Below are 14,554 nucleotides of genomic sequence, written 5' to 3' on the forward strand. Positions count from 1 at the left end.
ATGGGGGTCTCGAGGGTCCAGGCAAGGGCTCACTGCCCATCATTTCTGCTTTATTTCCAGTCAAAGGGGGCAAAGAAGCCACTAACACAGGCCTTTGGAGCCTGTCTGCCACATCTCTCTGGGGCCTGCACCACACACCTTGCCTCTCACCTGACCCCCGGATAAATCTTAGTGTGGCTAGTAGATTAGTCACCTTTAACACTTAACCAGGAGGTCTACGGACCAGACGGCACCAACATCTAATGCAACAGCCGGGGTGGCTGAGATCCTTATTGCCTCTCCGTGTAATGGCATAACCATTCTGCGAGCCAGCAGCAGTTGGTGATCTTACTCTGAGGTTTGCAAAGTAGAGAAAGCAAAAGAAATCAGGAAGAAGGAAACCCCCTTATTTGTTGGTTCCTATCCAAGGGAGCCACATTGCTCCTTTTGTTCCAAGGTTAAGATTTCTCTTTCTGTTACTCTAACCCAAGTCGTGGGAAAGACAAAAGAGCAAGAAGCACTTAAAAGCCAAGTTTTTCTCCTCTTTGCAGACCTGAAAGGAAGAGGAGAGATGTCATGCAGGTTGCCAACACCACCATGTCCAGCCGAAACAGGAACACCACAGTGGTAGACACTTACAATATCACCGACCCAGAAGAGCTCGAGACAGAATACCCTTTCTTTGAGAGCAGAGTGGACAACAAGGAGAGAACTGTCATTTCTAACCTCCGGCCCTTTACTTTGTACCGCATTGATATCCACAGCTGTAACCATGAGGCTGAGAAGTTGGGCTGCAGCGCCTCCAACTTTGTCTTTGCAAGAACCATGCCCGCAGGTATGGTATGATCCAGCTACCCCACTCCCAACTCACTTGCAGCCTAGTGAAGAGTTTGTTTTATGGGCAAAGAGTCTGACACCCAGGGCATTGACCCCTAGTCTCAGGGCTGCTTATCAAAGAGTGGGTAGCATGGTAGACCATTTGCAGGCAGCATGGTAGACCAGCAGCCCAGGGAAGGGAACCCATTCATAGCAATGTTATTTCCCTCCCACCCTCTCTATGCAGAGACTCAAGAGCAGAAGGTTCACTGCAGGGCCAACTCTCCTACCTAGTTCCCAATTCCCATAGCCCCTTTCCCCCATTTGTGCACAGGTAAATCTGCCCCGTCCCTTCTGAGTTCTCATGGATTCAGTGAAATCCCCAGTTAGGTGCCTTGATCCAGAGTGACCAGCACTCCTCCAGGTCCACCCCTCTGGTCCTGTTTGTTTGGGCTTCACCTTCCCCTTGTAGGTCAGAAGCTGCCCGTCACTCAGCCAGCCATCTCTAAGGATGGGTGAACGGGCCAGTTCTCTGTTCTGCTGGAGGCAACAGGTAGTAGAAAGAACATGGAAGTGCTGGGAGCCTAGGAGTGGGGCCTCCTGGCCCAGTTCTGGTGCTGCTATGCAGCTGTCATCCTCGGGGCCTCAGTCTCCTCCTCGTCCCAGGAGAGACAGACCAGCTGATTTCTCAGAGCGTTTCCCAGCTGTAACTTGCAGTGCCTTTTGCTCACCACTTAGCTCACTGCTTTCAGAATTGAGAGCAAGAGAACAAGCCCAGCGTCTGCCAGCCGCTGGAGGAATAGCCGACGGTGGCAGCGAGAGCTTGCCCTCGGCACCAGCGTCTTACTCAGCAGCTTCCTCACAGCCTGGGCTTGTAGATCAGCCTCCATGCCTGCAAAGAAGTTGCATTTGCCACGTGCAGACACAGACTTCGAAGCACCACTTCCTGGCCTGGAGGCTCGATGCTACTGCTTCTGCTCACTCGGCCCTGTTGCGATGCTGTTTGTGTTTGATGGCATTTCATAGTTTTTTATTTTCAAGTGGTAGAGCCAAAATACCAGAAATATGTTATTCAAGTTGCCAAGATTTTCCTACTGTGCTTGACAGCAGGCTTTTTTTAAGGGGGTCAGAGGAAAGGGGTGGGAGGGGTGGGTAGAGTGGCACATTGAGACTTGCAGGCCCCTAGGTTGCCCCCATCCTAAAACCTTTGCTGTATGGTCAGCCAGCCGTGAGGAGTTTCCCCGGGCAGTGTCCTCAGGCCTGTGCTTGTGGATGGGGGGGGCGGGGAGGTATTCTTAGGTCACCCCGGGTTTGTGTCCCACCACCTGGGGACCCAGATCCAACTTTATCACTTGTTTACACTGTTGCACAGAAGGAGCAGATGACATTCCTGGGCCAGTGACCTGGGAGCCGAGGCCCGAAAACTCCATCTTTTTAAAGTGGCCGGAGCCTGAGAATCCCAATGGATTGATTCTAATGTATGAAATAAAATATGGATCCCAAGTTGAGGTAAGCCTGGCCCAGGGGTCTGCGTCTGGGTGTGTTCCCATTGCAGTTGATAGCATGTGTTACAACACAGTGCAGGTCGCCTCCTGGTTAGCCAAAGACTTAAAACAGGAAAATAAGATGGTTAGGTAGTGAGAATTTAGGTCTTTTTACCAGTTGCAGGCTCTTGGAGTAGCACCTGGAGTCTGCAAGGAGCTGGGCTTGTTCTCACCCTAAGAAGCTTCTGTTGCACCAACAATCTGTTGGCATAGACTAGATTGGTCTTAAAAACGTCTAATCTTTCTGGAGCTCTTTTTGGTTACAAAAATAATGTTTGGTGAAAACTTGGTTTATGTGAGGGCTACCATTCAACACTTGGTTTCTTCGCTGTTACTGCAGATTGCGGTCCCTGTTCGGTGGGAGGTGAGAGACTGAGCAGCGGGAATCACCCGTTTCTCACATGTTTGTGGGAAATTGACACGTGTGTTTTATTTCCCCAGGATCAGCGGGAATGTGTGTCCAGACAGGAGTACAGGAAGTATGGAGGGGCCAAGCTTAACCGGCTCAACCCAGGGAACTATACGGCCCGCATCCAGGCCACCTCTCTCTCTGGGAACGGGTCATGGACAGATCCCGTGTTCTTCTACGTCCCGGCCAAAAGTAAGGCTTGTGGAGGGAGTAGAAGCTTCAGGCTTTTCCTGAAAGCTGAAAGCACGCTGGGCTGAGACTGGTGACGCTTGCCTTTCATCACACCTGTGTGATTTTCCACTGGAACAGAATTGGCCGACTTGCAGAGGGGCCATGCTTTTGCCAGCACCTTGTCTGGGAGCTCAGCCTAGGGAGCTGCTGTGCCTGGAGTCCTGTCCCCCTCATCTGATGGGCAGGGAAAGGGTCTGAGCCCCTCTTTTTCAAGGGAGTCGGCAAGAGGCCTTTGCTCTCAACTTGCTTATGTCCAAAGCACTTTAGAAAGCTCTGAGTTGACCATTCTGCCTCCTGCCTTCTCAGGGATGCTGGTGAGGGCTCTGACTCAGGGCTTAGAGTCCTGAGGGGCAGCAGAAGCCTGGAGGCCATCTGACCCAGCCCGCCCCAGGGCAGGGGTCTCCGTTACAGCATCCCAGGCTGAGACACCGTTCCCTTTGCCACCTGTTTCACTTTTAAAGCACCAACATGCATTGAAAGCACCCCGTGCGCACCCTTGGGCACAGACACTCGGCCAAGCTGTGAGTTTATACTCAAACCACTGACAAGACAGAATTCTTAGAAGGCCTTTCTGTGCAAGGATTTCAGATCTTCAAACCAAATTTTATAAAATGTATAAGCACAACCAGGGCCCTATGCTTGCTTGGCAAAGAAAATTCAGTACTTTCTTTGGTGACATAACTATTCCTTTATTATTTCCATATTGAGTTTTTATTAGTTCTTAATAGAAACCCAATTTCTTAGATTACTTTATGTTGAGATAATGGGATCAAATTGGGCATCACACTGTTCTTACTCTCCCACAAGAAACAGTAACCCCACCTTGCTCAGCGGTGCAATGCTGGGGTCCAGTGGGTAGTCCCCACTGCCCTGGTCCCCCCTGGTGTCCGTCCGCATCTGTGCCTCTCTGATCCAGAGTCTGAATTCTTAAATTCAGGATTCAACTGGTCCAGCAGACCATCTGGTTAGGCATTTTTCCTTATGCTTAATAGTCAAAGACATGCATGGCCTTTAAAAATCCTAATAGTGACCGATATCCAAGGAAGAATAGGGATGAATAGAATTGCAGACCTTGAAGCAGCATTCTGAGCCTGGCACTGGGCCAGATTTCAAGTTTTAGGGCTAAACAGATACTTAGGCAGATAAGTCTGTCAACTAACATAGTCTGAATTCTCCGTGTGGGCCACTTATAACCTATTCACAGCAGTTAGCCTGGGCCACCCATCGCAGTGCCAGGACCTCCACAGTATTTCTAGAATCCTCTCCAGAGTAATGGCTCTGCTCCCCTCTCCTTTCTTCTCTGCACCTATCCCTTAGGAACAGAGCCTAGGTTGAGGGTCTGGCAGCGAGCTGTGGTCTTTGAAACAGCAGCCTTGGCTTCCAGACGGCAGTGAGCTTGGCTTATCTTCAGAGATGACACGTTCCTCTCTGCCATCGCTACCCCAATTTTAACCCTGTGAGTGCTCAGATGCCAATGGGAAACCCAGGGACCCCTCTGATGGCATCTCTCCAGCAGAAGTTGGCATATACTGCAGGGAAATTAAATCTGCATGCCTGCTTTGCTGTCGGGAAGTTTTTCCTTATGTCAGAAAAGACTCTCTCCTGCTACAGTTTAGTCTCATTTCCTCTTGTTTAATCCTTGGAGGAGATGGAAACCTTGGAAGCTTTCTGGCAGCTGCCCTCCTTTTACAAACCCTTCATGTGCTTGAATACTTTTAAATGACTCTTCAGACTTTTCTGCCCCAGACTAAATAATCTGAGGTCTTTCAGCTTTTTCTTGTAGCCCAGTCTCATAGACCACTTTTCTAGCCATTTAATCATTTTGTTCTTTGGATGTGTTCCAGTTTCTCCATGTCCCCGTTGAAATGTGAAACTTGAAAAGAACACGGTACAACCTGACCAGTAGTATAAGTGATACAAATATAAGAAATAGTCCTCAGTGGGGAAAAATAAAAACTCTACTGGCTTCCCAAAGGCAGTGATAACTTGCAAGTATTTTCAAGAATTAGAAAATGCCAGGCGCCTGCAAATATTTTGAGAACTATTGGATACAAACATCTTTAAAAAATTAAAATAGCATTAACAGGGCTTGAAAAATGATAGTTTTTCAGTGGCAAAGTAATCATTGGTGGGTGACTTCTAGTAGATATAACTTGGTCCCGCATGAGTTCCAACCTCATTACCAGATAGCTTTTCTCTTCTTGGGCTTCCCATGGACACCAGACACTCCTCGTGCACAAAGCCAGAGTCGTGGATGCTGCCCTCTGCGTATCTGTCCATCTTTGTTACTGAGCTCAGTCAGTGGCCCCATAATCCTCACACCATCCACACCAGGAGCCTCACAGCCATTCCTTACTCTTCCTTCTTTTCAGCTGCCCATTTTTCATTTTTCATTTCAAATGCAAGCTTCATTAACTCTGCCTCTTAAACCTCCCTGGAACCCAGCCCCCCCGACCACCACCAGCACCTCAGCTCAGAGCCTCCAGGTGCTCACTTCAGGGGAAGGGCTGGGCTGTGGTACAGGGAGCCTGGGCTCCAATCCCAGGGCCAGGCTTTGACCCCAGGGAGGACAGTCCATTTCTGTGAATCTTCCTCATAGAAAGGAGCAGAGACCCCTTCAGGAGGTCTGAACTGGGTAACACCGAGCACTCCAGGGGCCTGCCGCCCCCTCCAGGCTGTCCTTAGGCACATCCATCCCACTATACACAAAGCTGATCAGCTCACCACAGGCCTCTTGGGACCCAGCCTTGCTTCCCTCCAGTATCATTCCCACCATTCCTCTGTGCTTGGCAAGTTTCCCCTGCCCGCTTCTCCCCTCTTCTTCCTTTCCACATCCTTACAATGTGTGCGCCCACTTTTCTGGTTGTTATACCACTTATGGGCATACTGGTAGCTCATATCTGGCAGAATTTTCAAGGGTGTGAATCAGAATCCCCAGTGTCCAGCCTGGAGTGTCATGTAAGTGCTGGTGACACGATGAGACGGTGCTGCAGTAAGCTGTGTGGCCTCAGCCTTGTAACTCATATGTCTGGGGAGAATTCAGAGCAACTTTGGCAAGAGGTGCCGTGCTGCCATTTTTTGTTTTGTCTTTTTAATTGTCCATGGGGGTGTCTTAAGGTGGGTGAGAGTCAGTGTGGCTTGAGCACTATGTATCTGTAAGAATCTCTACTCGTTCTATTTTAGCAAATGTACGCATTTCCATGAACAGTCATTAAACTGCATACTAAGATTATTACACTTGAGCCATCATTTCAAAATGCACCATATTTTGAGAATAAAAATGAATATACTCCTCTGCCTGCACTTTTTAAATCTTTTGGGGGGATTTTTTTGCTGTATATGTGATACTGTTTACATTCAGAATTCCTAGTCCCGATAGGGGCAGTAAAGGAATTCTCAGGTATTTCCTTTTCTCTACTTCCAGCTAAATATAAGGAAATGAAAGAAGCAGCTTCCTCACCTAGCGACATTTTACAATTTCCCCCTTGTTTCTGCAGTAACGTATGAAAATTTCATCCATCTCATCATTGCTCTGCCGGTTGCCGTCCTGTTCATAGTAGGAGGGTTGGTTATAATGTGCGTCTTCCACAGAAAAAGGTGAGTGACTTGGTGAAAAGTGCAGAGGCTTTTTGTGGCTAAGTGGTTTTACGATTTGAACCCAAGTTAAGGTAAACGTTTTTGAAGACTTTGAGGAAATACCTTAAGGATTGGAAAACCTGATTTTCCAGTCCAATGTTCTTTAGAGGGAAAAAAGACCCTTTTCTCATGATTCAGCTGCAACAACACAAATATTTTTTGGACAGTATGGATCTTCCCTCACTGCTTGCTCCATCCCACAGATACGATTGCTTTTCCAAGCTTGAAGTCTTAGCCCCCTCTGTCAAGTAAGCCTTTCAATTTCCAGTGAAGTAGAGAAGTAAATGTTCCTTGAAAAACTCTCATCTGAGGCCACTGAAGAAGCCAAAAGATGCCTTAGCAAATGTCTGCTGCTGGCGTACGTGGGCCTGAATCGGGGGTGTAGGTGACAGCGGTCATGGCAGTAAGCTTCACCCTGACACTTAATGACACAAAATAAAGCCAGTGTAACAAAGATAAAAGTATATACAGAAACGTGTGGAGATTTTCTTTTTTAACCAAAGTTTTATCCTTTTTGACAGAAATAGCAGCAGGCTGGGGAATGGAGTGCTGTACGCTTCTGTGAACCCGGAGTACTTCAGCGCGGCCGATGGTAAGCTCCAGTTTATAAGCTATGTTCACTACCTGGCACAGGAGGGTCCCAGATCCAGGAGTGTGTTTTTCAGGAGCGTTGCTAACCTAGGGAATGTGGCTTGAATTATTATGAGGTACCTTTGGTCTTGGATCTGTCTTTATTAACACTTTTTTTCCAAGTTTTGAGCAGTTCACTGGATATGTCAAAAATTCTGGGACTATATGGGATGCCTCAAGGGAAAACAGGTTTCAGAGATGAGTGCGGCCAGCACCATAATCAATTTATTTAATTGTTTGGCATTTTATGCTAGAATGAAAAAAACTGCTTAATTGTTGACATCTAGTTGGGCAATACAGCTGACACAACAGTTCTTTTAAACTAGTTTCAGCTTGAGTTTCATATCCTGGTAATTGTCTTTGGTCACTTATGGCTTCTCTGCATTTTTTTTACCTTGGAGTTTTTCTGTTCATTCCTGTCTTGCCTGGGGTCATGCACCTTAGATCCCCATGGCCCATTCACATCCCCTTTGGTAACTAACAAACGAGAGCCGTTTATTTAGTTAAATGGCTGAGAAGGTCTGACTGAGAAGTCAGGTTGTATTCCAGGATTATTCCTTTTTTTCCTTTTTTTCTGGCTTTCCTTCCTAGTGTGCTTAAACCTAAACCTTGAAAAGTCAGTCAGGGTCGGGCATCGGTCGTCTGGTCCAGCGATACTGGCACTTTGCTGTGGGCTTTTTTGAACGCCACTCTCTCCAATCCCTCTGTTCCTTTAACGTGGATTTCCTTGTGCCCATCCGTCTGTAGGTGAGAGCTGAGGCTCAGAGGAGAAAGTCGACTATGTCACATAACTAGGCATGCCCTGGCATCTTGTTGACAGCGTGGTGCTGGACTACGTTTAGAAAAAGTGTTTGCCTCTTTCTTGCTTCAGGAAATGTGAAATAACGAGTCACGATCATGCTAAGTGGTTATCCTGGTCAAATGAGAGGATATAAGAATGCACTTTGACAGTATAAAAGCACTATATAAATGTGTAAAGTTTTACTATGATTTATTTAAGAATTTCTGACTCCATCAGAAGCAGCTTCCTCTGACTGGGAATCAAGTATGGAATAATAAGGACATTATTCCTATTTATATAAAGGTCTCACAGAGTTGTATTTTTAATATATATATATAATATATATAAATAACTGTACACAAACACACACTTACTGTAACTCTTATATACATGTATGTATATAAGGCATAGAGAACATTCTGGATGGATACATGCCATGTTTAAAAGAGTGGTTACTTGTGGAAAATATCTTTTTCTTTAAAAAAAGGTGAAAAGGTTTTGTGTTGTTTGTATAAATAATATCTTTGAAAAAAAAATCAGGTAAGGAGTCCTCAAACACTTAATGGAATTTATAAGGGAAATACATGGACATTTCCTCTCTTTGAAAGCGTAGAATGAGACTATTCCAGAGAACCTGCTCTGCTTTGAAATAAAGCACTTCATGAAGATTGACATTTACAGCTCTGACTATGAAGTGTCCAGAAAGTTGAGAGAGCACATTAATACAATAAAACCAGACTCGAATAGTGATTTGCATTCAAATTCTGTCTTTCCAGAATGCTTTTATAATATTTCTTGATTCTTCTTTAAAAACAAAACAAACAAAAACCAAACTTGTCACACAGGCCAACAGGTAGGAACACTGTCATCTCATTTGAACTTAATTTATTCGGCCCTTTGACAAGCACCTTACAGCTAGTTTCCTCAAGGGGTGACAAAATGACACTGCAGTTCAAAAATGCTTTAAAAAACTTCTTTCTCCAACAGCTAATCTGCATGTTCTCCCAAGTACACTGAAAATCCCCTATAGGGAAGTGCTGATAACATTGTTAACATAAACTGCTGCTGGCTGGCAGGGCTTAGGCCTGTTGATTAGAGCCAGAATTTTGGGGCTGAATTTAGAGAAAAGGATTGTTGAGTATTGACTTCAGGGACGTCCCAAGGAATGAATGTGATTGGTTGTAACTCTATGTTTTATGGTATGCTACATGGTTAATTCTGATTAAAAGCAAGTCTGGATTTTCAGAGATAAATGGATATAGACAGTGTCTCTCTACCTCTTGAGAGGTATTATGAGGAGTCTTTCCCACTGGACTGGTGCATACTTACTCTCCTGAGCCTCCTTGTCACCAGCCTCCTCGTCAGGGCCGTACACTGGCTAAGCCCTGTGGACGTAGACTTCCTTTGTGCAATTCCTGATCATGTATGTACTATGAAGTACAAAACTGTATGAAAGAAAACTAAACTGACTAATAATTATAGTCCATATTGCATACTTCTCAGAGGTGTATATTGGTGGTGTCTCCTGGGCCTAATTTGTAGACCTCTTTCCTTTAAGATATCACTTCAAGGTAAACACCTGGGACTCAGGACGTTGCAATACAGTCGTCAGCCGCTGCTTCTCTCACATCCAGCCACAAGCCCAGGGTTAACATCTGAAAGCATAAAAGTAAACACAGATGCCAACCCTGGTTCCCCTTCCTTCTGTATTTCTGAGCCAGGACCACCTCCTTCCTAGTGTGTGTGCAGCCTGCTGGGGGCTCCCCACCTGGTCAGGGATGTAGCCACACAACATTGGAAGAATATGACTATTGCTGAAATGTCTTGGGGAGCTTATCACACACATCAGTTTTATGTTAGTTTTCACCCTCCCCATCGGAGTCGTGGGGTGGGTCCTGTTTAGCTTTCTTTCCTTTCTTACTTCCCTTCTTCCTTTCTCTCTTTTTCTTTCCTTCCTGACTACAATGCTTTATTTTCTTAAACCAGGTTGAATCTGACCAGAAGCCTAGGCTCGAGAAGGAATCATATTCAGGCTCAGTCATTACCATGTGTCACCTCGAGTCCCTCGCTTCAGTGGCAGGAAGTCCCTGAGCTCACAGAGCCCAGCCAGAGCCCTGGGGAGACCCCTCTGCTTGTCAGCTGTCCCTCCACGCTGGTCACCGCTACTGAATGCCCCTTGGTGCCAGAGCTCAGTTGCTTCTGTTCCTCATTAGATACCCAGGGGTTTTTGGCAAGGCCAGAGACACTTCATCTAGACCAGAGCAGTTCTGTGGAAATACAATGCCAGTCCCATATGGAACCTTATATTTTCCACCAGCCACATAAAAAAGTAAAAAGAAAAAGGTGAAGCAAATGTTAATAATGTTTTATTTTACCCAATATATCCAAAGAATTATCTATTTTAATATAACCAGTATGGGAATCACTGAACTATTTGCATTATTTTTTGTGCCACGTCTGAAATCCAGCGTGTATTTTATACTTACAGCACATGTCAGAGGGGATTTCTTTCTGGCTCTTAGATGCCACTAGTATACTCAAATTATGTAGGAATCCTTAAAGATTTGAAATACCAGTATTTGACCATATAGTTGCCTTAGGGTCTCAGGAATGGTGCCCACGTGCCTCCATGCTATGTGGGAAGTCTCAGAAAGAGCCGCGTCGTCCCCTGACCTTCTCTCCTGCGGGCTTGAGGAAGTGAAGTGGCATTTTGTGTTTTCTGTCACACTTTCCCCAAAAGCCCCTTCTGCCCAGGGGCTCGTTGCCATAGCCGTTTCCCTCCCGGGGTCTCCTTCTCCAGTGTACGTTCCCGACGAGTGGGAGGTGGCCCGGGAGAAGATCACCATGAGCCGCGAGCTGGGGCAGGGCTCCTTTGGGATGGTGTACGAAGGAGTTGCCAAGGGCGTGGTCAAAGACGAGTCCGAAACCAGGGTGGCCATTAAAACGGTGAACGAGGCCGCCAGCATGCGCGAGAGGATCGAGTTCCTCAATGAGGCTTCGGTGATGAAGGAGTTCAACTGTCACCATGTGGTAAGAGAAAAGCCCCGAGGGGCCGAAACCCGGCACAGGGAACCCTTCCCCGAGTCCCCGCGCGCCGGGGGCCACGTGCGTGGGTTTGCGCCCCACCCCCGTCACCTCGCTGTGACCGTGGGACCCCTGTGCGCACGGCGGCTCCGGAGGGGTGCAGACCGTGGCCGGGGGAGCCCGCGGGACGCCAGCGAGGCTCCGCCCCCGTCCCCAGGGCCCAGAGGTGGGGGAGGGGCCGGCGGGGCCGCCTTCCCCCTCTGAGCCCTCCTCTCTGTCCTCCCAGGTGCGGTTGCTGGGCGTGGTGTCCCAGGGCCAGCCGACCCTTGTCATCATGGAACTGATGACGCGGGGGGATCTCAAAAGTTACCTCAGGTCTCTGAGGCCAGAAATGGAGGTCAGTTTTGCTTTCAGCCGACTTCACGTGTTATCTATTCTTTCCTGTATAACTTCCCCCAGGCGATGCTGGGTCTCTAAATGCTTTTCGGCATTGAATGTTTTTTGCTGCATGCCGGGTGATAGGTCCTTCACGGAAGGGTTTCCCTGGCCACGAAGACCTTGGTCTTTTGTGAGAGGCCCTTGCCATTCCCCAAACACCCTTTTAGTTTAACACCCCTGTGCTGCTGTCACTGCATCCCCTGCACCTGCAGTCACCTCCACCGCCATCTCCCCAGTTTCCCCCCACAGACCCGCTGGCTGGGAGGATCCCTCTCCCCCGCTGACCTCTGTCCTAGCACAGCCTTTCTCTTGTTTGGGTCTCTGGGTGTATCCACACCATTGTGTTCTTCGTTTCATCCCAGCACATCCCCTCCTTCAGGCCCATGTGTCATGCCCTGAAGTCATGCCATGAAAACATGGCAGGCAGTTTTTCAATACGTGCTTGTCCAAGTTCAGTGCTCAGTGGATTTGACTGCTGTGCCAGGCCCGTTTCCCACCCAGCTCTCTGCACAAGACATGCTCACCTTCTACCCACAGCCGGTGCCCCCAGCCCCACTGTCAGCCCCCTGCTCCATTTCTCAAGCCCTCATCTGTGTTTTAGGCTTGATCCTAACTCAGTGCCTTGCTTGCACTTCTGAATGATAACCACCTCAGTTGCACCATCTCTGCTTAGTCTAGTAAAAAAGAAAAAAAAGATAAAAAACATCAATTTGTGTTACAAGCCTTCAAAGTCTCAATCTGCTGAAGTCCTGTGCAGAATTTCTTAGTCACCCTGGTGTCTCTGCTTCTGTAGCATGAGCCCACAAGTCAGCTTTTTAACACATGGAGGCATGACTTTTAAGTGAGTAATTCTAAGAATAAACTGGTAGATTAATACTAGGAAATAATGCCAACAGCATCTGCCTTTCATGTGGCTGCCTCATTGGGTCCCAGTCCTCACTCTGCTGCTGATGGTGCCACGTGTTGAGTAAGCTTTGAGCCTGCGTGTACTCCCGCGATTCTTCCTTTTCTCTACCCCGCTGGAATTTCTGTAGCCTGTCTCTGTTTTAGTTTAATGTTTTATTCTCTTAATTTGCAACTTAATCATCTCCTAAGTAGTAGTTCCTTTATTTGGCTTGAGCACCTGTTCACATGTGGCTTCCTTCAGTCACGGCAGATGATGTTTGTGGTTCCATGAGGGCCACGAGGCAGCATGGACCAAGGCCACAACCAGGGCGGTTTACGGCCCTCCCAACCCTCTGCTCCACCTGATGGCAGGGGTCCCCTGCTCCCCTGGACCTTAATGTGCTTCTCCTGACTCACGAAAACACAAACCAGCGTGAAGGAGAACAGCTTCATCAGATAGGTGGCTGGACACATGGCATATATTTCTTATCGAATTCATTCAAGGCACTTCTGCAAAGTAGAAAACACCCACCCCCTTGCCTTCAATTTCAGGCACAAACTAAACACCTAGAATACAACATAGTCTCAGTCCTGGCTCGGCCACTGGCTGTCAGCAGCCCTCTGGAGCTGCTTCAGTTCTCTAGGCCTCAGTTAATAAGATTGGATGAGAAGATTCCTGAAGTTTTCTGATTTGTCAGTTTTATACTTACGCTTTCTAACACATGTCAAGTGTAAAAATATGTATGCTTGTCCTGCAGGTTCATTATAGTCTACTTAGCATCTTCCCCCCCAAGTTGGGATTTGCTCCTTTACCTTGCTAAATGTGGGTGCTTTTATAAAGGTGTCTTAAGCAGCTCTAAGCAAATTAAAGATTTCTGTTATCTCAAATGTCTTAAAGAATTGGGAGTGTAGCACCACAAACTGACAAAACGCCAGCCCTCTCAATACTTAAAATTGTGCTCCTTTTATTGATTCTGTTCTTCATATTACTTATGAACGACCACTTCCAGTAAACACTATACTTAATGCTCTACAACTCAAGTATTGTGAGTATAAACTTAACATTTCACCTGTAGATTTCCTAGTGTACCATGCATATCTAAAGCCTTGGAAAGGTTAAAAGGAAATGTTAGGTACTAAGGGGAAAAAAGCTCATCTAAATGAGGCTCTCATGTAAAAGAAAGTGGTGGTTTTGCTTACCCTTGGGGACATCATGTCAGTTCCCAGACAACTCAGTGATAAGTATTTAAAAAAAGAAAAAAAATCACCAGAGACAGTCTTGATAGTCTCTTCAGAATTCAAATGAAAGTTGAGTATAGACACCAATCTAGAAGTCCCTAGAGAGTTGTTGTAATGCTCCTAGAAGCCTGCTTTCAGCAGAAACTAGCACCTCATGGACAAAGCCAGCTTCCTCAGACCATGGACCCTGGCCAGGTACCAGTGGACATTTCCATGCATTGTCCCAGTTCATCCCCTCAGCAGCAACCCAACTTTGATCCCCATGTGGAAGAGCCCAGATGGTCTGGTCCCAAAGCCCACGTGTGCTCTCCCGTGGTCCATGGTGTTTAAGCTGGGAAGGTGACACAGGAGACCTGTCAGAGCAAGATAGCTTTGTAGTGTTGTAAGACATGTCTGTAAGCAGGGCAACTGAGGTGAAATCGATTACATTAGTATAAGCAGAAGGTGGTTTAGCATTAAATTGTGGGGTGCTGACTTGCTTTTGCATTTTTTTTTTAGAACGAAGAGATTTAAGCACACATTGCAAATGAAAAATTTTTCTAGACAGATTTATTATTATTTGGGGGCATTTCTCAATCCCAAAGCCAGTATGTTGCCCTCCTCTGCAAAGAGGAAATGTTTATCCATGTTCCTTATCACTGTTATACAGTGGTCATGTTCCAGAATAAGCTACAGCTGGACTTAAATTAATTGTCAAGTGCTTGTTTTCCTTAACACCAACAGAAAATAATCCAAGAAATGCACATCATACTGTGAAGAAATTAATCTTGATAAAAATTTTTTTTGTACTTTGGAAGAAAGTTGAAGAGAAAGAAAAAGATTGAATTAATTTACAACACTGCCTCTGTGGCCAATAAAGCATTTGGTGTCCATTTGGGAAACACATATGCTCATTTCCACACAGCCTTTGTGACGTTCTCTCCCTCCTTTTACCTGTACTTT

The 14,554-nt window shown here is 46.6% G+C and overlaps 1 protein-coding gene across 2 annotated transcripts in view; it reads left to right on the top strand.

The window, feature by feature from the left end:
• The window catches only part of IGF1R (insulin like growth factor 1 receptor), a 272,673-nt gene that overhangs the window by 234,282 nt on the left and 23,837 nt on the right, over nt 1-14,554 (top strand). For both annotated transcript variants that reach the window (XM_036878666.2, XM_036878668.2), the window contains exons 11-17: nt 531-814; nt 2,168-2,304; nt 2,781-2,940; nt 6,477-6,576; nt 7,137-7,207; nt 10,827-11,056; nt 11,337-11,447. In XM_036878666.2, coding sequence (XP_036734561.1) covers nt 531-814; nt 2,168-2,304; nt 2,781-2,940; nt 6,477-6,576; nt 7,137-7,207; nt 10,827-11,056; nt 11,337-11,447 — 1,093 coding nt within the window. The remainder of the gene's footprint in view (nt 1-530; nt 815-2,167; nt 2,305-2,780; nt 2,941-6,476; nt 6,577-7,136; nt 7,208-10,826; nt 11,057-11,336; nt 11,448-14,554) is intronic.

The sequence above is a fragment of the Manis pentadactyla genome, chromosome 18 (assembly GCF_030020395.1).
Source record: "Manis pentadactyla isolate mManPen7 chromosome 18, mManPen7.hap1, whole genome shotgun sequence".
NCBI lineage: Eukaryota > Metazoa > Chordata > Mammalia > Pholidota > Manidae > Manis > Manis pentadactyla.